This window comes from Vanellus vanellus (assembly GCF_965231255.1).
Source record: "Vanellus vanellus genome assembly, contig: HAP1_SCAFFOLD_1315, whole genome shotgun sequence".
In the NCBI taxonomy this organism is placed as follows: Eukaryota; Metazoa; Chordata; class Aves; order Charadriiformes; family Charadriidae; genus Vanellus; species Vanellus vanellus.
Window position 1 is genome coordinate 1 of NW_028127826.1, and position 19,525 is coordinate 19,525.

The following is a 19,525-nucleotide window of genomic DNA, read 5'->3' on the forward strand; positions in this document are numbered from 1 at the left end:
GGCCGGGAGGGGAAAAACACACTGTTTGCCTTCCCCTGCAGGCCGGGTCACCCCCATGTCACCTCGCTCCGCAGGACCCCCCTCCCCGCCCAGGGCGCTGCGGCCGGGGGGGGACGCGGGGCCGTTTCTCCTCGCCGGAGCCGAGAGGTCGGGCAGCAGCTGTGCCACGGCCGGCCGGCGCGGGCGGCCCCGGGGAGCGGGCTGGGGCAGCGGCCGGACGGGGGCAGCCCTCGTGGGCCCGCCCTGGCGGCGCGTGGCAGGGGGGTCTGCTCCCCCCGTCCCGCTCGCCCGCTGTCGGCAGCACCCGCCGCCGCGGCTGTGGGGTGCCCGGTGCAGCCCTGCACCCCCCGCACTCCCTGCTGCAGCCGCAAATGTCACCCCGCCGTCCCGATGTCCACCCACCCGTCCCTCCAGCTGTCCAGGCACCCGTATGTCCTTCCATCCATCCATCCGTCCTTCCATCCATCCATCCTTCCACCCACCCATCCCTCCAGCCTTCCATCTGTCTGTCCATCCATCCATCCACATACTCCATCCCACTTCCCTTCCCAAACCTCCCCATCCACCCAAATTTTCCCTCCACCCGTCTCCTGCACCCCTGTGTCCCTTCCTCCTCCCTCCAGCCCCCCCAGCCCCCCCAGCCCAGCAGGGTCACTCAGGGCTGTGGGGGCCACCAGACCCTCGGGCTCCCGGGCCACAGCTCTTCCCAACCCGTTTGCCCCACGGCCGGCTGAAGGCACGTGAACCTCTGGAAATACGGGAGAAAAAAAAACACAAACTCCGTCCATTTCACCCAATTTTCTCTCTTAACCCCCCCCTCGTTATGCGTAGCTCTGCCTCCCCAAAGCCCCCAGCGCACCCCACAACCACCCGAAGCTTTGTCTTCCCCTAACACGGGGAGAACCGCCCCCCCCAAGGGGTGTCGGGGGCCAAGTTGGGGTGGGACCACCCAACGTGTCCCCCCCCTCCATCACCTTCTCCGAAAGCCGCCGGCTCTCGCACCATAGTTACTGTCTCGGCTCTTTCTGAGCTCCTCCGTGTGGTGAGGAACCGCGGCTTTGGCACATCCACTTTTTCCCGGGAGAAACGGGGGCTGGAGCCCCCTCCCCACTGCAGCGCGGGGGTGCCACGTCCCCCCCCTCCGTTTGCTCTGGGGTGGGACGTGTGAAGGCAGCCCCGAGCCGGGCTGTAAACACGGGGCTCACTTCAAAGGGGACACCCGGGGACATCGGCCCGGCTCAGCGCAACGCCAAATTATTTCGGCACCCCCCGGGCAGGATGCGGGGTTGGAGGGGGGGGGGGGCGTTGGACCTCCTGTGTGGCCATTTGGTGGCTTGAAATAAAGCAGCTCGGGGCTGGGAGGCTCCCTGGGGCAGGGGGGCTCCTGTCCCCGTCCCCGTCCCTGTCCCCGCTGGCGGTGCCGGGCCATCCATCACCCCGTGTCTCCCCGCCGCGGCCCACACGCACTTTTAGCCCCGACCAAAGGCCCCTCTGTGAAATAAACTCCTTTTTTCCAGCGCCACGTCCCCGTGGCACAGGATTTGGGGACGCGCGGCCGTGCCCCGCAGGCCCCGGCCAAGCCCAGACCCGCAGCGATCCACAGCTTCGCTTTTTGGGGCTGGAGCGTCCCCACATTCACCCTGGGGGGGCCGCCCCCAGCCCCCCCCCAGCATTTCCCGAGGATGCTCCTGGAGTCGGGGGGGGTCCCACTCCCCACCCCCTGTCCCCAGCTGTCCCCCCTCTATCTTCCCTCCTCATCTTCCCTCCGCCGCGCTGCCGCAGGAAGGCAACACCTTCCTTATCTCCTTCCGACGGGTGGTCCGGGCCCCCGCTGCCCCTTCCCCCCGCCCCGGCTCTGGCCTTGTTTTTTTTCTGCAGTGTCCCCACATTTCCCCCCAGAGACTCCTCAGCTAAACATTTCCCTCCTGGAAGGGAAAGGGAAATCTCCAAGAGGCGGATAGAAAGTCGGCGACTCCCGTCTCCGCTGGCAGGGCGCCCTGCAGCCATTTCCGCGCCCGGCCGCCGCGACGGGGAGGAAAGCGCCCTCACCAGCTCCCCGCCGAAAAACGGGGGCCCCCGGCACCCCCGTCGGTGATGGGTCATTTGGGGTTGGTGGAGGGATGGATGGATGGATGGATGGATGGATGGATAGACAGATGGATAGAGGAAAGGATGGAGGGGGGGATGGATGGATGGATAGAGGGATGGAGGGAAGGATGGAGGGGGGGATGGATGGGTGGACAGACGGACTGATGGACGGACAGATGGATGAGTGGTATCAGGGGGTCTCTCCAGAGCAAGCAAGCCTGGAAGGCACGTTGAATGGAAACCCGCTTCTCCCCCAAATTTCCCTCCAGGCCGCGGCCCCGGATCCAGCATTTCCACCCCTGCCCTCCCCCCGGCCCTGAGACCAAACCAGAACTATGGGGAAACCCCCCAAAAATCTGAAAAAGAGCCACCGCAGCCTCTGTGCCGGGTGGTTTGTCCGAACCACAGCGTCCACCGGTCACCTCCTCTATTTACTTCCTTAGGACAAAGGACCGTCCCCGAGGAGAGGTGACGGGCTGGGCTGGCTCCCAAAATTAGGTGGTGGCAAGCGGGAAGGTTAATGCAGTGTCGTCCCCCCCCCGATGGGAAGCTTCCCAAGGAACCCAGTAATGATCCCGCATCCTTTCCAAGCGGGAACAAAGGCCAAGGAGACAGGATAGTTCATCACGAGTCAATGAAGGATGTAAATAACAAATAGGGGGAAGATGTATTTAGAGCGAAGCCTCAGGAAGCGGTGGGGGCCGGGGGGGAAATGGGAGAGGAGCCATTTGGTGGCTCATCAGAATCCCGGGATAGCGCCGGCTGTTGTCCCGCCCGGCACCCAACCCCCCCCCCCCCAACCCCAAGTGCCCCCCCCCCCCGTGTCGCCATCCCTCGTCCCTCGGGTTTGGGGTATTTAACAGCATCAGCGGCCCATTTTCGCACCGCAGGGGTGGGTCACCCGGGGCTTGTTCTGGCCTCAGATAAGGAGGCGAAAAGCCCGAAAATGGGATTTGGTGGGACGGGGCGGCTGCCTGATGCAATCAGAGCTGGGGGGGGGCTGGGGCGGGCAGGCGCCCACCCCACGGCGGGACACTTGGGGGGTCTGGGGTTTTTTTTTGCTGTTCAAACAGCCACATCCCGGCGCTGCGGTGCTCAGATGCGTTGGGATGGGAGATTTTGTGTTTCCCAAAGCGCGTGCGGGGGAAGAGGCCGGGGAGAGTTTGCCCCGGGGCTTCAGCCCCCAGCGGGGCTGGGGGGGCCGGGGGGTGCCCAGGAGGGGCCACGGGCAGCCGTGGGCTGCAGGGACGCCCCGTAGTGCACACACACACACCCCCACACCCCGCTCACGCGCACCCTAAAACCCAGCCATGCACCCCCGCCCCTCCATGCTGCCCCACACTGTATCCGCCCCCCAGCCCCATTCCCTCCCCGTCCCCCAGAGGGAACTGCGCACACCCTGCTCTTTTTTTAACCAAAATTCGTTTATTTGTCACAAAATCCAAAGCCCTGTGAGTGCCGGGGGGAGCCGCCCCTGCCCGAGCCCCCCAGGGGCTCCTCCCAGGGTCTGCCCAGCCCCTGCCTCAGTTTCCCCTTCCCACGAGCGGGGCTTTCCGGGGGGGGGGGTCCCCAAAGCAAGCCAGGCTCTGGGGCGGGCAGGAGATGGGGGGTCCCCCCAAGGAGACCAGCTCGGGGGGCACCGGGGGGAGGGGCTCAGGGGGTGGGTTAGCCACGGAAGAGCGTCTCCTGGGTGGCGGGGTCCAGCTTGCCCCCCGGGCCCGGGCCCCCCTTGCCAGCGGGGGGGTGGCTGTGCCCCGAGGAGTAGCTGGCGGAGCGCTCGGGGCCGGGGCCGGGGGTCCGGCAGCAGAGGAGGGCGGCGCAGGCATGGCGGAATCGGGGGTCGAAGAAGGCGTAGAGGAAGGGGTTGAGGCAGCTGTTGACATAGGCAATGCCGGTGCAGTAGGGGTGGAGGTTGTTGAGGAAGGCGTGGAGGCCACAGGACCACGGCAGCACCTCCAGGTCCATCAGGACGTAGAGGGTCTTGACCAGGTGGAAGGGCAGCCAGCAGCCCCCGAAGGCGGCCACCAGCACCGTGATGATGGTGAGGAGGCGCTTGCGCTTGCGGGGCCCCTCGGCTCGCTCCCGGCGGAAGTGGGTGGCCACGGTGCGGGCAATGAAGAAGTAGCAGGTCAGCATGACGGCGAAGGGGACCACGAAGCCCAGGGCGGTGGAGGAGAGCCCCAGCCCCACCTCCCAGGCGCCCTCCGTCCCCGGGGCAGCCAGGCCCCCGTAGTCCATGTAGCAGGTGATCTTGGTGTCTCCACCCAGGGCGGCCGCCCGCCGCAGCACCAGGGCCGGCAGGGCCAGCAGAGCCGCCAGCGCCCACAGGGCCACCGTGGCCACCAGCCCGCTGACCCGCGAGCGCAGCTTGGCGGTGGCCAGGGGCCGGACGATGGCCAGGTAGCGGTCGAAACTCAGCCCCGTCAGGCAGAAGACGCTGGCGTACATGTTGACGAAGACCAGGTAGCTGCTGACCTTGCAGGCGGCCGTGCCGAAGGGCCAGTGGTAGCCCAGCCAGGCATAGGCGGCCCAGAGCGGCAGGGTGGCCACGAAAGTGAGGTCAGCAGCGGCCAGGTTGGCGATGAAGGTGTCGGCCGAGCGCCGGCGGTCCCGGCCGCCCTTGAAGACGGTCCAGAGGACCAGCCCATTGCCCGCCGTGCCCAGCAGAAAGACCAGCAGGTAGATGGTGGGCAGCAGGGCCAGCGAGGGGCCCCACTCGGCGTACTCACACTCCGTCTCGTTGTCCCCGTAGGCGTAGGCGTCCGCCGCCTCCTCCATGCCGCCGGCCGTCGGGCTGCGCTCAGCTCAGCTCATCCCGGGCTCACCGAGCTCCTCCGGCCCTCTGAGCCCGGCCCCACGAATCCCACCGCGTTACCTCCCCTTCCTCCTCCTCCTCCGCCCTCCTCCTCCTTGATGGGACGGACACGGAGGGGATGGATGGATGGATGGATGGACGGACGGGGGGGGGCGGGGGAGCCCCCGTGGGAAATTTCACAGCTGCCCCTCCACCCTCCATCTGGCTCCTTCCCGGGGGGTTTTACCAACCTCTCACCCAAGTGTCAACGCCTCAACCCCTGCGATAACCCCCGTCCCCCCGCCGCAGGGCGGCCGCCTCCCCGGGGGCATTTCGGTGACCGGGGTGGGTGCCGCGGCTCAGGGAAGCAGCCCTGGTGGGACGGGGGGGGGCTCGAGGGCCGGGCACGGGGCTACCACCTGGCAAGTCCGAATTTGCACTCAGCATTTCTCCTCTGGGGTGCTGCACTCGGCATTTTGCTTGGGGGTGTTGCGCCGTGGGTTTTGCATTTCGCATTTGGAGTGTTGCATCGGGCATTTTGCAGCCGGGTGTTGCACCCGGGGGGGGCGGAGGGGGGGCGTGGGGGGAGATGCATTTGGCATTTGGCATTTGGGATGTTGCATTTGGCGTTTGGCAGTTGGCACTTGAGATTTTACATTTTGCTTCCAGCGTTTTGCATCTTGCAAACAGTGGTGGCACTCAGGGGGGTACCAAATTGCCGGGGCCCTATTTGGAGCACAACGTGCTGGGGAGATGCTTATGCATTTAGCAAAAATCTGGGGAGGGGGAGCTCCGGGATTCCACCCCAATCTGCAAAAAGACCTTTTTAAGGTCCACTGAAGGAGCAGAGGGAAATGGGGAGCCCTCGCTGCGTCCGGGTTCTGTGCAGGCTTCGCCGTCCAGTGAAGGAGTCGAACGCAGCAACACCTTCAGCAGAGCCAAGAGAGAAGAAAAATCACCCCCACCCCAAAAATCAAATAGCGGGAGGGAGCAGGAGGAGGAGGGAATCTCCCCTCCACGGTGGGGCATGGCGGTCCTGCCAGGGCTGAACTCTCGCAATTACGGCTTTGGGGAAAAGCACCGGAGAAGCCAAGTGGGACTTTGCAAAAAGTAAAGTCTGAAAAGCTTTGAGTGTCCCCAGGGAGGCCGGGAACAGCGCAGGGCTGGGGGAGGGGGGGGGGGGCTTGGGCCGGAGGAGCAGAGATGCCTTTCACTGTCAGAATAGGTAAATCACGAGAGGAAGGGACTGGGAAAACGGCGAGGTTATAACCCAAGCACCGGGGCGGTGGAGGAACCACGGCAGTGGAGGAACCACGGGGGCACAGCCGCCCCGAGCGCAAAACCCCCAGAGACCCCCCCAGCACAGGGCGTCTCTTTTGCCGGCAAAGGGGTGTAAAGAAGGGGGGTGGAGGGTAATTCAGTGCCTGAAATAGGGGGGGCAACTCGAAGAGGTCCCCAAATTATAAAAAAATGGGAGCAGTACGGAGGGAGAGGGGCTGGGAAGGGGGGTGCGGGTCAGGGAGCAGCGGGAGCCCCGGAGGGGTGGCCACGGCGGCCACCGAACTGTGGCACAGAGGGGACCCAAAGCCATCAGCCTGAGAGGACAAACCGGGGCTGAATGGGGCTGGAGATAACGAATAATAAAATATTCTAATGGCCCGGGACAGTCCGCTTGGAAAGGGGCGCGTTAACGCCGCAGGGTGAGGTGTGACAGCCAGCAAGTCTTTGAAGAATTAAAATAAAAAGCTGTTAAAAATTGACGCATAAATGCGACGGCTGCTGATTTAAGTCAAAACCTGGAGGCTGTTTAAAGAAGGGACGGACCCCCACACAAAACGAGCCCGATGAAGACGTTACTTAAGCCTATTAGCTAATAAATGGAATAAAATAGGGAAATAAAAGAAATGCTAATTAGACCCTCGGTATCGCCAGAAACTGCCACAAAGGGAGCTGTTCCAGCCCAGGTAATGAAGATCACTATTAATAACCACCTCGGCTATTTTTGTCCTCTGTGGGTAGTGCAGGGGAACAGGTAACCCTTTCCAGCCCCGCCGAGGCGATGCCTTGCCGAAAAGCCACTGGGGGGGCTGAAGGGTCCCCAGTCACCCCCTCGCCACCCCGGCAGTGAGGACGGCTCCACTGGTGCACGGCTTCAGTGCCACCGTGGGGTCCCTGCACGGTCCCCGGCTCCGGGCTAAGCCGCATGCAGCTGCCTCCGGTGGGATGGAGCGCGCCGGCCGGTGGAGACCCCCCAGGTGGGGTTTGCGTAGCCATGGGCAGGGGGTCAGTGGCCCAGGGCTGGGCGAAGGGCCCCGAAGCCGCAGGGAGAAGCGGCAGGGTGTTATCAGCGATGGGGGTGGTGGGGCTGATAACAAACGCCATTATCTGTAACGATGTCAGGCTGCGGCGATGCGGGGAGGGGGCTACGTGGGGCTCCCGGAGGGAGCAGGAGGTGCGGGGAGGGAAGAGGCTGAGATTTCGCCGCAGCTCCAGGGTGAAGCGGAGGGCTCGGGGGGAGCAGCACCCCCCGACCAGCTCATGGCGAGAAGCTCTGCCAGGGAAGAGTTGAGCCCATCGAGGGTCCACAGGGTTCTGGGGCTGGGACCCGTGCGACGCACGCCAGGTCCGGCACAAAACCCATCCCCAACGCGTGGCGGGGGCTGCCCCACTGGGGACGGGAGTGGTGACTGTCCCTGTGGTGTCCCAAGTCCCCACGCAGCTGGCAGGGTGACAGCCCTTCCCCTTGCCGGGAAGGGCAGCATTTGGCTGTGCCACCAGGTGGGATTTGGTGATTTCCTCTGAAGCCGGCTGGAGTTACTCACATCCTACCGGGGAAGCAACAGCTCCTCACTCCACCTCTCCCTCGGGGTCTCACACTCTCCGTTAGGCTCTGCGGGGGAGCGGCAGCCTCGGGGTCCCCAGCCCAGGGGGCACAGCCAGGTCTCGCAGGGGCATGTACCCAAAACGCAGCCGCAGTGGCAGCTCGGCTCACCGACCCGGCCAAAAACCGCAGCAGGAGGGACACACAGCAGCACTTCTCCTTTGGCGGTTTGAGGGGGGATCCCCCTTCCTCCACGGCTCAGCCTCACCGTCACACCGGCCGTGCCGGTGGCTGCACCGTGCCCCAGGGAGGTCGGGCCGCTCGGCATGGCGGAGGGTTTGGGGAAGGGACGAGAGGGGTCCCCGCTGCCCCTCGGGGCGAGGCGGCCCCCCAGCAGGCAGGAGGGCAGGAAGGGGCAGGACGGCGCTGTTTGGCGCCCGGGTGGGCGCGCGCGGCCGGTTTGCACATGCGGGCAGAGGCGTGAACACACGTGTGCGCTCAGCCGTGTGCACAGGGGTCGGCACGCGTGCAAGGGGCTGCTTCTGCCGAGGGGTACGGGGGGGGGCGAGGGGCTGCGGGAAGGCACGGGGCACAGCGCCGTGGGGAGAAGCACGGGCACGACAGCAGTGGGGTGGGTGGGCGCTTGCGTGGGCCCTGCAAGGGGCTGCGGGTGGAAGCACCCCCACGGCTGCGCACGCTGCCCCTGCGCCGGCACCCAGGGAGTGGGGTGCACCCCTGGGGCGCCGTTTGTGCCCCCTGCGAGCCAGGCAGCACCCACGGGTGCCCCACGCCCCCACAGGCCGAGGGGGGGGGCAGCCAGCCCCAGCTGCGGGCTGAGAGCTCCTCCTGGTGGCAGTCCCCACGCCACCGGCCCCACAGGGCCACCCCGTCCAGGGGACGTCCAGGGGGCCGGGGGGGGGTCAGAGAAGAGCCAGGGCGCCCCCGAACCAACGTACGAAGTTTTATTGTCCTGTCAAAGTGGCACCAAAATCCTGACCTGTTGCTCTTTGTCTGAGGGTGATACAAGAGCAGGGGGTGAGGGGAAGGGGGGTGCGCTGCCCACCCCGCCAGCCCCCGGGGATGGAGGGGAAGTGGGACAGCAGGGGAGGCCCGTGGGCCAAGGAGGGGGGGAAGTGTTGGGGAGGGGGAAGGGGACCCTGCGAGCATCGTACAAAGTGCATAGATGTGTGTGTGTGTGTGTGTGTCCCGCCATGGGGAGGGGACAGGCCTGATCCTGGGGACAGCGCCGTCAGCCTCGGGGACGCGCTGGCAGCGGAGCGAGCCTGGAAGAGACAGAGCGGGGAGGGGGATGAGGACCCCGCAGGGGTGACCTGGTCCCGGGGGGGTCCCCAGTTGGAGCAGGGATGAGGGAGGGGGCTGCCCCTCCTGGCAGCACAGAGCCCAGGGACATGGCAACACGCTCCCGCCTGCGCCACCCTGTCCGGTGCCGCAGGGTCCGTGCCACGTCCCCCTCCAGCCCCCCCGGGACACACAGCCCGACACAGCGACCATGGGGAGGGGGGCCCCTACTGCGCCCTGCCCTGAGTGCTGGAAGGGCCCAGGGTGGGCAGGGGTCCATCCCCAGCGCCCCCCCCCATCTCCCGCACTCACCCCGCTCAAGGTTTCTTCTTTTTCAGCTTCAGCGCCTGCAGCCAGTGCGGGGGGGAGGCGTCGGACCTGGGAGGTGTGAGCACCACATCAGCACGAGCCCCCCAAAAACACCCCTGGGACCCAGACCGACCACCTGGAGGCACGGCGAGGAGGGGCGCCCGGCTGATCCCTGCTCCCCGCTCCCCGGGGGACTGGGCCGGGTTGGGGGGGACAGGCGGGGGGTCAGGCAGGGAGCGGGCACCGCTGGGCTTGAAGGGCTTCATCCCAAGCAGTGTTTAGGGTGGAGCAGCTCTCCCAGCAAGGCACCCTGGGAAAGCTGAACCAGCAAAGCCCCCACCCCGGCACCCAGCTCCCCTCCAGCCCAGCCCCGGCTGCCCACAAACACCAGAGCCAGACCAGAGACCCCACACACCCCTCAATATCCCTTTACGCCCCTAAAGCACCCCCAAAACCCCCCATGCCTGTGAAAACCCCACCCTCAGTACTGCTACAGCAGCGCACAGAACGAGGTAACAGCCCCCCAGCACCTCCCCACCCTTCAGTGTTCTCCCCCCGTCCACAGCATCTGTCCCCAAACCTGCATGCAGCCCCCCAACACCCCCCCTTCCCACCCCATTGCTCCTCAAGCCCGTCCCGAGGCACAGCTCTCCCCTCCCCACGAGGGTCCCGTGCCCCAGGCACTCACCCCGAGGACTTCTCCGGCTTGGGGGGCAGCGCCAGGGGTTTTCCACTCAAGCCGGGGATCTTGCAGGACTTGGAGCGCTGCACGTGGGGGTCTTTGGGGGGGGTGGCCTTGCTGTCCCCCACCGCTGCCCCCTCCTCAGCCGAGCGGTTTCGGCCCCTCAACTTGGCCTGGGCACAGCAGGGTGAAGTCAGGGGGGCACACCGTGCTCTGCCCCCTTCAAATCCTCCCACCGCCTCCTCCCCATCCCTCCCCGCACTGCCTACCTATGGCCAAACCCCCAGCCCCAACCTGCCTCAGTTTCCCTTCCCCTTGTTCAGCCCCGCTGCCTGGACGGCAGCCGTCACCCCACTCGCTGGGGGTCCCCGTGGGTCCCACCTTGAGGGCGGAGGTGTTGAGGCCGGGGAAGAGCGGCACCTTGACCGCTTTGCTCGACGGGGAGGCTCGCACCCGCCGGCTCTTGGGTTCTTCTGCTGCCTCCTCGTCGGAGGACGCTGCCGGGCAGGATGGACGGGGCTCTGCGGGGAGGACATGGGGGACAGCATCACCATGAGACACCTCTGCCAAGGACAGATGGCCCCACGGCCCCTCTCCTCATGTCACCGTCCCATGGGCTCTCACCTGTGGAGTCCCGGAAGATCCAGCTGTCCCCCTCCGAGGTGGCCCCGGGACGGAGGGCCGGCGCCCGGTGCCTGCGCTTGCGTCCCAGGTCAGCCTTGCTGCGGTACACGCTGCTGTCCAGGACCTCCGTGTCCTGCGGAGCCCATGGGGACAGGTCAGTGCCCAGCACCAGGGAGCCCCGGGATGCCCCCCGCAGCCACCATGCCACAACAGCACAGGGGAATGCTAAATCCGCAGCCTGTCCAATGGGGGAAGCTAGGGCCAAAGGGTGGAGCCCCTGTCCCCAGAGGGTGACAGGAACAGGACTCCCAGACAAGCCAGGCACCCCCAGGGTGTACGACAGGGGCTGGAGGCTACTGCCTCCCCACTCACCTCCAGGAAGGTGAATTCCTGCCCAGCGGGGTCCGTGGGTCCCTCAGGCTGAGGGGCGCCCAAGGAGAGCCGCTTCTCCTCCCAGCTCGGTGGTCTCTTCCCATCCAGGTGGTCCGAGGGGGCTTCTTCACTCTCTGTGTCTGGCAGGATCCCGCCAGCAGCCTCCGGCAGCAGAGGGGAGGCCCTGGGGCTCCGAGGGGCAGCGGCCAGCTCCGGGAGGTCCCTCTCCTCCGCGGTGGGGCTGGGCGGCTCACTCCCGGGGGACATCACAGCTGGGGGGTCAGCCGGAGCACCACCCATCGGCAGGCTGGGGTCCGAGAGACGGGCGCTTCTGCTCAGGGAGATGAGACCCCAGAGTTCCTCCAGCTCCAGCTAACACAAGCCCCTCCCCTACCCCGTACCTCGCCTCCGTCAGCCTCCAGAGGAAACTGAGGCACTGGGAGGGCCAGACGCCACTCCCAGGAAGTCAGGGCAGGACCCAGGTGTCCAGGACTCTCTCCCCTCTCCTGGGATGTCACACCAAGGGGGTGGCACCTCTGGGAAGTTCCCCCAAAGCCCCTTCCCAAAGGCTGCGGCAGAATTCGGGGTCTGGGGAGGGCAAGGAAGCTGCCAGACTCACAAGGGACTCAGGCCGACTGTCACCCTCGGGGCAGAGAAAGGGCCCGGACCCCCCAATAGGGTCCTCAGCCCCAGGAGGTGGCCAGGGGGACACCAGGTGACCAAGGGGCACAAACCCTCATGGCTGCTGAGGCAGGGCTGGGGGGTCCCCGCAGCCCCACACAGGTTGACCAGGCTGGGTCCTTCCCAAGGCCTGCGGGGCGTTTTCTTCCCTCCTCCTGGGATCCTTATTTTCAGGCAGCTTGAGGGAATTTATCCTTTTGGGAATCCCCAGCTCTGTATGTTTGGCTGAAATCAGGGTTCCCACATCTTGGCAAAATGATATGGGCACGAGGCTAATTCTGCTGCTTTTTCGGGGGGGGGGTGAGGGGACACCAGCACCCCCAAAACTTGGTACACGGCTCCCTACATAGGAGGGAGATGGGCACAAGAAGCCCCAAACGTATCATCCCTTCCTAGACCAGCTCAAAATGGCAGATCCTGCCGGCACAAGCTGAAACCCAGTCCCTTGAGAAGTACCCACTCCAGTTGCGGGGCTGGAGGCTGCACGGGGCAATGTGGAGACTGGAGAAGAGGCGCTCTGGCAGCCCGGGGACAGAGGCATCAGGTCCCCAGCTATGAGCGAGGCCCAGTAGAACACCAGCACAAGGCCCACGGCATCGCAAAGTCCCCACCGCAGGACCGCACAGGCACCCAAGGGGGACAGATCCCTCCCCAGGGCCACGCTGCCACCGCCAGCGCCCTCCTTACCTGTCTGTCAAGCCGGCGCCATCTCCCAGGCTCTGCTCCTCAGCGCTGAAGTCCCGGCTCCGGGCCGCGCAGCGGGCGCCAAACGCACTGGCCCACTCCTGGCGCTTGGCCTCGGCGTCGCACAGCTCCGCGCTCCAGCTGGCTGCGTCCAGGTCCCGGCTCCAGCTTGGCTCTTCCCGGGGCTGGGCAGAGCTGCCCAGGGCAGGCAGGTGGCCCAGGCTCTGACCCCAGGCTGTCTGGCCCAGTCCAACCCCGCTGGCATCACCAGTGCCCACGCAGCTGGTGGCATCCGGGCTGCCGAAGGAGACATCCCTCTGCCAGTCTCCCAGGGGCTCCTGCAGGTGCCCGGACCTCATTCCACCAGCCCAGGACATTGAGCCATCCGCTGATGCTCCAGCACTGGAGGGATCTGGCACCCGCTCTGTCCCAATGATGCCAAATTGGTTGTGGCGCTCGGTTCCTCCAAGCTCTTCAGCCCAGTCCCTGCTATCAGTGGTACCACGCTCCTGCCGGTCGGTGCTGCCCCAGCCGGGCTCCTGGGCCAGGGGATCGGGGCCACGGGAGCCAGGCAAGTCACCTTTCCTGACACCAAAAGCATCAACCAGCTCGGTTTGGCCAATGCTGCACTCACCAGCCCAGCTCAGCCGGCCAGGGCTAAACTCGCTTTCTTCCTTCTCTGTGTTCGGAGATCTGTACTCACTGGCCCAGGTTGGTCTGCTGGGGCTGAACTCCCTGTCCTGGGTCTCCATGTCCCTGGTGCTGTATCTGTCATCCCAGGCCGGTCTGCTGGATTTGAAGCCGCTGTCCTGGGTCTCCATCCCTCTGCTGCTGTACTCACTGTCCCAGGCTGGTCCGCTGGGTCTGAACTCCCCATCCCGGGTCTCCACGTCCCTGGCACCGTGGTCATCATCCCAGGCTGGTCTGCTGGGTTTGAACCCGCTGTCCTGGGTCTCCATGTCCCTGGTGCCGTACTCGCCAGCTACGGCCAGTCCGCTGGGGCTGAACTCCTTGTCCTGGCTCTCCACGTCCCTGCTGCGGTACTCGCTACCCCAGGCCGGTCTGCTGGGGCTGAACTCCTGGTCCTGGCTCTCCACGTCCCTGGTGCTGTGCTCATCATCCCAGGTTGGTCTGCTGGGTTTGAACTCCTTGTCCTGCGTCTCCATCTCTCTGCTGCTGTACTCATCATCCCAGGCTGGTCTCCTGGGTTTGAACTCCCCATCCTGGGCCTCCATGTCCCTGGTGCTGTACTCACTGGGTTCGGCTGGTCTGCTGGGGCTGAACTCCCGCTCCTGGCTCTCCACGTCCCTGCTGCGGTACTCACTACCCCAGGCCGGTCTGCTGGGGCTGAACTCCTGGTCCTGGCTCTCCACGTCCCTGCTGTGGTACTCACTATCCCAGGCCGGTCTGCTGGGGCTGAACTCCCTGTCCTGGCTCTCCATGTCCCCGGTGGTGTATTCACCAGCCTCAGCCAGCCTGCTGGGGCTGAACTCCCGGTCCTGGCTCTCCATGGCTCGCAGGCTGTACTCGCCAGTCCAAGCTGGTCTGCTGGGGCTGAACTCCCTGTCCTGGCTCTCCATGTCCCTGGTGCTGTATTTGCTTTCCCAGGCCGGTCTGCTGGGGCTGAACTCCCGGTCCTGGCTCTCCATGTCCCTGGTGCTGTATTTGCTGTCCCAGGCTGGCCTGCTGGGGCTGAACTCCCTGTCTGGGGTCCCAGTGTCCCCAGTGCTGGATCTGCCAGCCCAGCCCAGCGTAAAATCCTTGTCCTTGGTCTCAGCATCCCTGCTGCTGTATTTACTGGCCCAGTCTGGGGTGAGCTCCTTGTTCTTCATCTCCGCATCGCTGCTGCCATATTGACCAGCCCAGGCAGGTGTGATCTCCCTGTCCTGGCTCTCCGTGTCCCTGGAGCTGTACCTGTCAGCCCAGCTGGGCTGCCTGGAACTCGGCTCCTCGTCCTGCTGCTGGCCGTGCCCCACGCCGTAGCTGCTGCTCCAGTCAGCCTTCCTGGAGCCGATCTCCTCCCTGCTGCCCGTGCTGTCCAAGCCATAGTCCGCACCCCACTTGGGTTTGCCGGCATCAAAGTCTTGATCCTGCAGACAGCTTTCCTCTGCACCATGGGATTTGGACCAGTCGCTGCAGCTCAGTCTCGTTTCCCCCATCAGCTCTGTCCCTTTGTAATCACTGCCCCAATCCTTCCCAGCGGTGCTGAAGGGCCCATCCTGCCGGTCCCCAGTCCTGACGCTGCGGGTGCTGTCCCAGCTTGATTTGGTCCCGAATTCCCTGTCCTGCTCCGTCTCACCAGGCCAGTCTCTCTCCCCGGCCACAGCCTCATGCGTCCAGTCGAAGGTGGTGGCCTGGTGAGGTCTGCCAATGCCAAATTCACTGCACAGGTCCTTCCGCGACCAGCCGAGCAGGTCCTGGGGAAAGAGGGGTGAGAAGGGGGGAGAGGGGATTAAAGAGGGTGACAGTCCTGGCTCACGCAGCAGAGAGGAGACTCAGAGAGCAAAAGAGAGGGAGTAATATCCTGGGATGCCTGTGGGACACAGCACAAGGTCCCATCCCGAGGGGAGATCAGACCCTGACGTCTGCTCTCTGCCCCCGTGGGGCCCCCCATTCCCAGGCCTGGGGGTACTAACCCCAACCCTTCCCCACCCAGCGCCCCACTGACATCGCAGCCCGGCACCAACACTTCCCAGCTCCCGCGCCCCCTTACCTCCGGAGAGCCATGGGGCCCAGGCGATGACAGCAGCTCCGCCAGCCAGCCCGGGTCGGCGTGGGGATGGGGGTCCCTCAGGGGTCCCTCGGCCTGGCCCGGCCCGCCGGGGCCCTGCGGGCTGGCAGGGCAGTCGCCTGCGGTGGCCGGAGCCGGTGGGGTGGCCTCAGTGAGGGGCCCGGGCTGGGCTGGGTCCTGGCTGGGCTCTGTCAGGCAGAGAGGGGAGTGGGGCACGGCAGCATCCTGCTCTGCTTCCCCTTCCTCCTCCTCCTCCTCTGCTGAGCCCTCAGCCTCTTGCTGGGCCAAGGGGCCCCCCGGACATGGAGCCCCCTCCATTCCCCGGCCACCAGGCCCTTGGGACCCGCTGTCCCCATGGGAGCGCAAGTGGCCCAGGTCCGGGTTTTCCCCGTCCAACTCTCCTTCTGCGGAAAGCCCCGAGTCGGCCGTCTCCTGGATGGGGGACTGGGGAGGGGACACCAGCCGCTGTGCCACCCGTGAGGGGAACGTCCACTCAAAGGACTGGGAGAGGCTCCAGCTGGACTCGCTGCCCAGGGACGGCTCCGATGGCGGGTCCCCGGGACGGGGCAGGGCGCTCAGCGAGCCCCCCAGCTCCCCCATGCCCTGCCCCACTGTCGGGGGCTGCAGCACCCCCTCTGAGGAGCGCCGGAGCCCTGAGTCCCTGCCAGAGGGAGAGGGGCCGAAATCGGGACCCTCGGGGGACTGTGGGGACACTGGGGAGTCATCGGGTCCCTCCGGGGAGCCCGGGGGACGAGAGGTTTTAGCAGGGTGAGCAGGGGGCTCAGGGGGCGGGGTGGGGGGTGCTGAGTACTCAGTGGCCGCCTCTGGAGAGCCAGGGGGGCAGGTGACTCTGGGGGGCAGTTCAGGAGTGCCGGGGGGGCTGGCCGTAATGGGGGACCCCTCTCCAGGAGTGTGGGGGGAGCCGGGAGAGCGGGAGACGCCGAGACAGGGTTCGGCTGTGGAGGAGGGAGCGCCTGGGGCCTGGATGGAGGTGGCTGAGACCTTGGCTGGAGGCCGAGGGGGGGATTCAGGGGATCCGGGGGCCAGGGTGGGGGAGCCGGGGGCTGGGAGCTCCGGGGGGGCATCGGGAGAGCCGGGGGCCGAGGCGGAAGGCTGGAAAGGAGCTCCCGGGGCTGGGCAGGTTGGGGGCCTTGGGGAGCCAGGGGGTCCGAGGGCACCCGGCTGGAGAAAGGAGAGCTGTGGAAAGAGCCGGAGGGGGGGGATGTCATGTCACTTGAGAGGAACCCCCAGCCATCACTCACCCCCAAATCACAGCCCCCCTCCCCAAATCTGAGGCAGCCGGAGTGGCTCTCAGCTGGCACCAGCCCTATTCCCATCTGGGGGCTGCTGGGAGCCACCCCAGCTGAGTGGCCCCCTCGAACACCCACCCTCCGGCAACGCAGAGACAGATGGAGAGGAAGAAATGAAGCAGGAGGAAGTAAAAACACCCCCAGCCCGGATCCCCCTCCCCGCTGTGGGGCTGGGCACCCCCTTGCCAGTGTCACCCTGCCAGCTGCCACCCCGATGTCACCATGGCCTGGTGGCCCAGTCACGCACAGGGAGAGGGGAGTGGGGTTGGCGAGGAGCCCGAAAGGGCCTGCCCTGCCTCATACCTGCCGGGTCACCAAACCCTGGCTGGTGACTCACGGCTGCTCCCTGCCCACGCCTCAGCAGTGGTGCTGGCACACGGCACCCCCCTCCAAAATAACCTGGCCCCACGCCCGGGGCACCCCGATTCCCCCGGGGAAGGAGCGGTGGGTACCCCAAGGAGAAAGGAGAGACACGCACCCCGCAGAGAGGGAGCCCCGGAGGAGACAGGAGAGCCCCGAAGGAGAGAGCCCAGGAGCGGAGCTGCCGCGGTGCGGGAGGGCGAGGCGAGAACTCACGTCAGAGGGAGAAGGCGGCCTCTGGCGTCCGCGGGGGTCCCCGGCACAGCTCGGGCCGGCTCGGGGGGAGCCGCTGCCAGAGAGAAATGGGGAAGAAGGGTGAATTTTCCCCCTGCACCTCCGCTCTCCTCCCCCACCGCCTGCCGAAGCACCTCCCCACCCCAAACCACCCGCGCTGGCCACAGGAGGATGGCGTTGGGTGAACCGCAAGAGGCCCTTCAATCACTGCAAGCCGTACCCAAAACCAGCACAAATTACCAGCAAGGTTTTGACTGCAGAGGGGAGGGAGGGAAGTCAGCCCCAATCCCCTTTACGGAAAGTTTTCAAGTCCTTTAGAGAGCGGGTTTCTCACACTCTGGTTTAAAATAGCCCCTGTCTCGCTCTCCCGGAGGTACCCGGCTCTTGGGAGCGTGGCCAAGTGCTGGCTTTCACCCAGGACATCCTGCAGCCAGGAGTCCCACAGATCTGTCGGCTCCCTCTGCCTTGGCACAGCCCTGGCAGGAAAAAAATAGCAAGGGTGGGAAAAAGGGAGCATTTCCCCAGGGGAGCGACCCCCTCCCCGTTATTCCCAGCCTCGGGGCGGCCCCTGCCCGGGCAGCGGGACAGCCGGCTGGCTCGCTTCCCAGCCCTCGGGGGCGGCAGGCGCGGCGGCAGCTCCGCAACCGGGACAGCCCGTTCCTGCGGTCTGAGCAAACCGCCCGGCACTGCGACAGCCGCCCCGGCCTTCCCACGGAGGCAGCTCAAGGCGCTGCCTGCTCAGGAGGAACAGCGGCCTTGTGCCGGCAACCAGACCTCAGCTCCGTTATTCCCATCCCCAGGATGGCTCGGAGCAATGTCCCCTGTCCCCACAGCCCCTCGCCCTCCCGAGGGTTGGTTCTCAGCCCCTCACCTCATCTCTGCAATTGGGTGTCCGTCATCTCCCATTCCCAGCTCGCCCGCTGCGGGTTGGGGTGTCTGGCGGGCTTCACGGGGGGGGGCTCCATCCGCCTCCCCGCTGGGACGTTTCCGGAAGGCAGTGAAAGTTTTGGAGCCAAAGCGAGAGGGAGGATCAGGGCAAAACGGCGAGAGCCGGGCTCGGTCAGGGCTGCCCGGGCCCTCCCTGCTGTCCATTTTGGCCAGAATCTCCTCTACGGTGGTACCTGGAAATCGCTCCGGTTTGGTCGCCACTGGCACCGGCGTCACCTTGAAAGGAGCCGGGCCTTTGCGAGAGGGGGTTAGTGGGGCGGGGGGCGCCTCCTCGATGGGGGCTGGAGCTGGGTCCTCAGCAGCTGCAACTGGGGGGGACGGGAGCCCCTTCCCGTTGGGGGTTTCAGGTGACTTGAGGGTGAAGGAGGGGCGCCTGAGAGGCCCCCCTGAGCCGCCCCCACTGTAGGGCTGGGGCCCTGCCAGGCGGTTTATCTTCTCGGCAGAGGGCAGCTCCGGGCGAGAGTGCCGCAGCCCCGGCGGGGGCTGCGGCAGGGAGGGCTTGGCGGGCACGGCTGGCTTGGGCAGCACTCGGGGTTTGGGTCGGACCGGCGGCTTGGGGCGAGCATTGCCTGTGAGAGAAGCGAGGAGAAGAGAAACGCCATGTTGGAGGAGCACCACAGCCCCACTGGGCTCCCCAGTGAAGGCCAGTGGGGCACACTGGGCCGAGCACAGACCTCAGGCACCACAGGGGCTTCCCCAGCATACACCAGACCAGCAAACTCCCCTACCCCGATTCCTCCCACCCCCACGGGGACAAACCTTTCTCGGGGCTGCCGGCCACCAGCCCAGCCCCGCCGGTGCCTGTAGGGGAGGCACAGGGCACAGCAGGGCGCAGGGGCTGCGGCTGGGAGGCCATGGTGGAACCGGGGCCAGGGCTCGACAGACACAGTGCAGGGTCAGCCTCTGGGGAGAGAAGAAAGAGGGAGAAGCGTTTTGGGGATCATCCCTTCGCCCGGGCACTGAGGCCAGCAGGACCCAGTAGCAGGAAACCACTTCCACCAGCCACACTGTGCTGCGGTGCCAACCCTGTGCCAAAGCCTCATGTCCACCTGTGCCGGCAGCCAGACAGCGTGCCAAACCGCTATCGCACTGCCAACCCTCTCCTCGCCGGTACCACCCTGTGTACACCGGCCCTAGCCTGCCTGCACCACCATGGCACAGTGCAGTGACCCCAAACACCGCCTCACCCCCCCTTCTGCCTGCACCCCTCGCACACGGCAGTACTGGCATGGACCTCGGAGCGGCTCCCGCACACCGTGACCCCCCCAAACACCATGCGGTTCCTCGTTCACCCGTTCCGGCCCTGTGTCAGCCTGTCCCAGCACCCCAACGTGCACACGTCACCCCCACCGACCTGTGCCACCCCCCCCGCAAACACCCACCCACTCCCCCAAGTCTGCCCCAGTTTGCCCCAGTAACCACCTCCACCCTCTCCCCCGGTTCGACTGTGCCCGCCCCGGCCCCAGGCCGAGCCCTACGGGGTCTGCCAGCCCCCCCCGACCCCCGTGGGGTACCCCTCTCACCTTCCCCACAGCAGCCTCATGTCCGGAGTGGGCCGGGGACGCGGGTGGGGTGGGCGCAGGGAAGG

At 66.2% G+C, this 19,525-nt stretch overlaps 2 protein-coding genes across 2 annotated transcripts; both read right to left on the reverse strand.

Annotated features, from left to right (window-relative positions):
- Positions 1 to 3,517: 3,517 nt before the first annotated feature.
- On the reverse strand, positions 3,518 to 4,917 carry APLNR (apelin receptor). Its single transcript, XM_082500771.1, has one exon. The coding sequence runs from the start codon at positions 4,864 to 4,866 to the stop codon at positions 3,754 to 3,756; it is 1,113 nt and encodes a 370-aa protein (XP_082356897.1). The 5' UTR covers positions 4,867 to 4,917; the 3' UTR covers positions 3,518 to 3,753.
- A 3,746-nt stretch (positions 4,918 to 8,663) lies between these two features.
- TNKS1BP1 (tankyrase 1 binding protein 1) lies at positions 8,664 to 18,817 on the reverse strand. The gene is made up of 11 exons (XM_082500763.1): positions 18,697 to 18,817; positions 17,861 to 18,506; positions 16,972 to 17,044; positions 15,068 to 16,282; positions 12,358 to 14,771; positions 10,990 to 11,320; positions 10,618 to 10,750; positions 10,375 to 10,514; positions 10,000 to 10,166; positions 9,315 to 9,380; positions 8,664 to 8,986 (listed from the first exon to the last, which is right to left on the reverse strand). Exons 1-10 carry the CDS (start codon positions 18,791 to 18,793, stop codon positions 9,320 to 9,322), a joined length of 5,277 nt encoding a protein of 1,758 aa, XP_082356889.1. The 5' UTR covers positions 18,794 to 18,817; the 3' UTR covers positions 8,664 to 8,986; positions 9,315 to 9,319.
- Positions 18,818 to 19,525: the final 708 nt, after the last annotated feature.

Excerpts from the sequence above, each read along its gene's own strand:
- APLNR (XM_082500771.1), bottom strand. The coding sequence starts at position 4,866 with ATGGAGGAGGCGGCGGACGCCTACGCCTACGGGGACAACGAGACGGAG.
- TNKS1BP1 (XM_082500763.1), bottom strand. The coding sequence starts at position 18,793 with ATGGCCTCCCAGCCGCAGCCCCTGCGCCCTGCTGTGCCCTGTGCCTCC. Across the intron at positions 14,772-15,067 it reads GGCCCCATGGCTCTCCGGAG|GACCTGCTCGGCTGGTCGCG; the intron begins GTAAGGGGGCGC and ends CTCTTTCCCCAG. Across the intron at positions 10,515-10,617 it reads GATCTTCCGGGACTCCACAG|AGCCCCGTCCATCCTGCCCG; the intron begins GTGAGAGCCCAT and ends TCCTCCCCGCAG.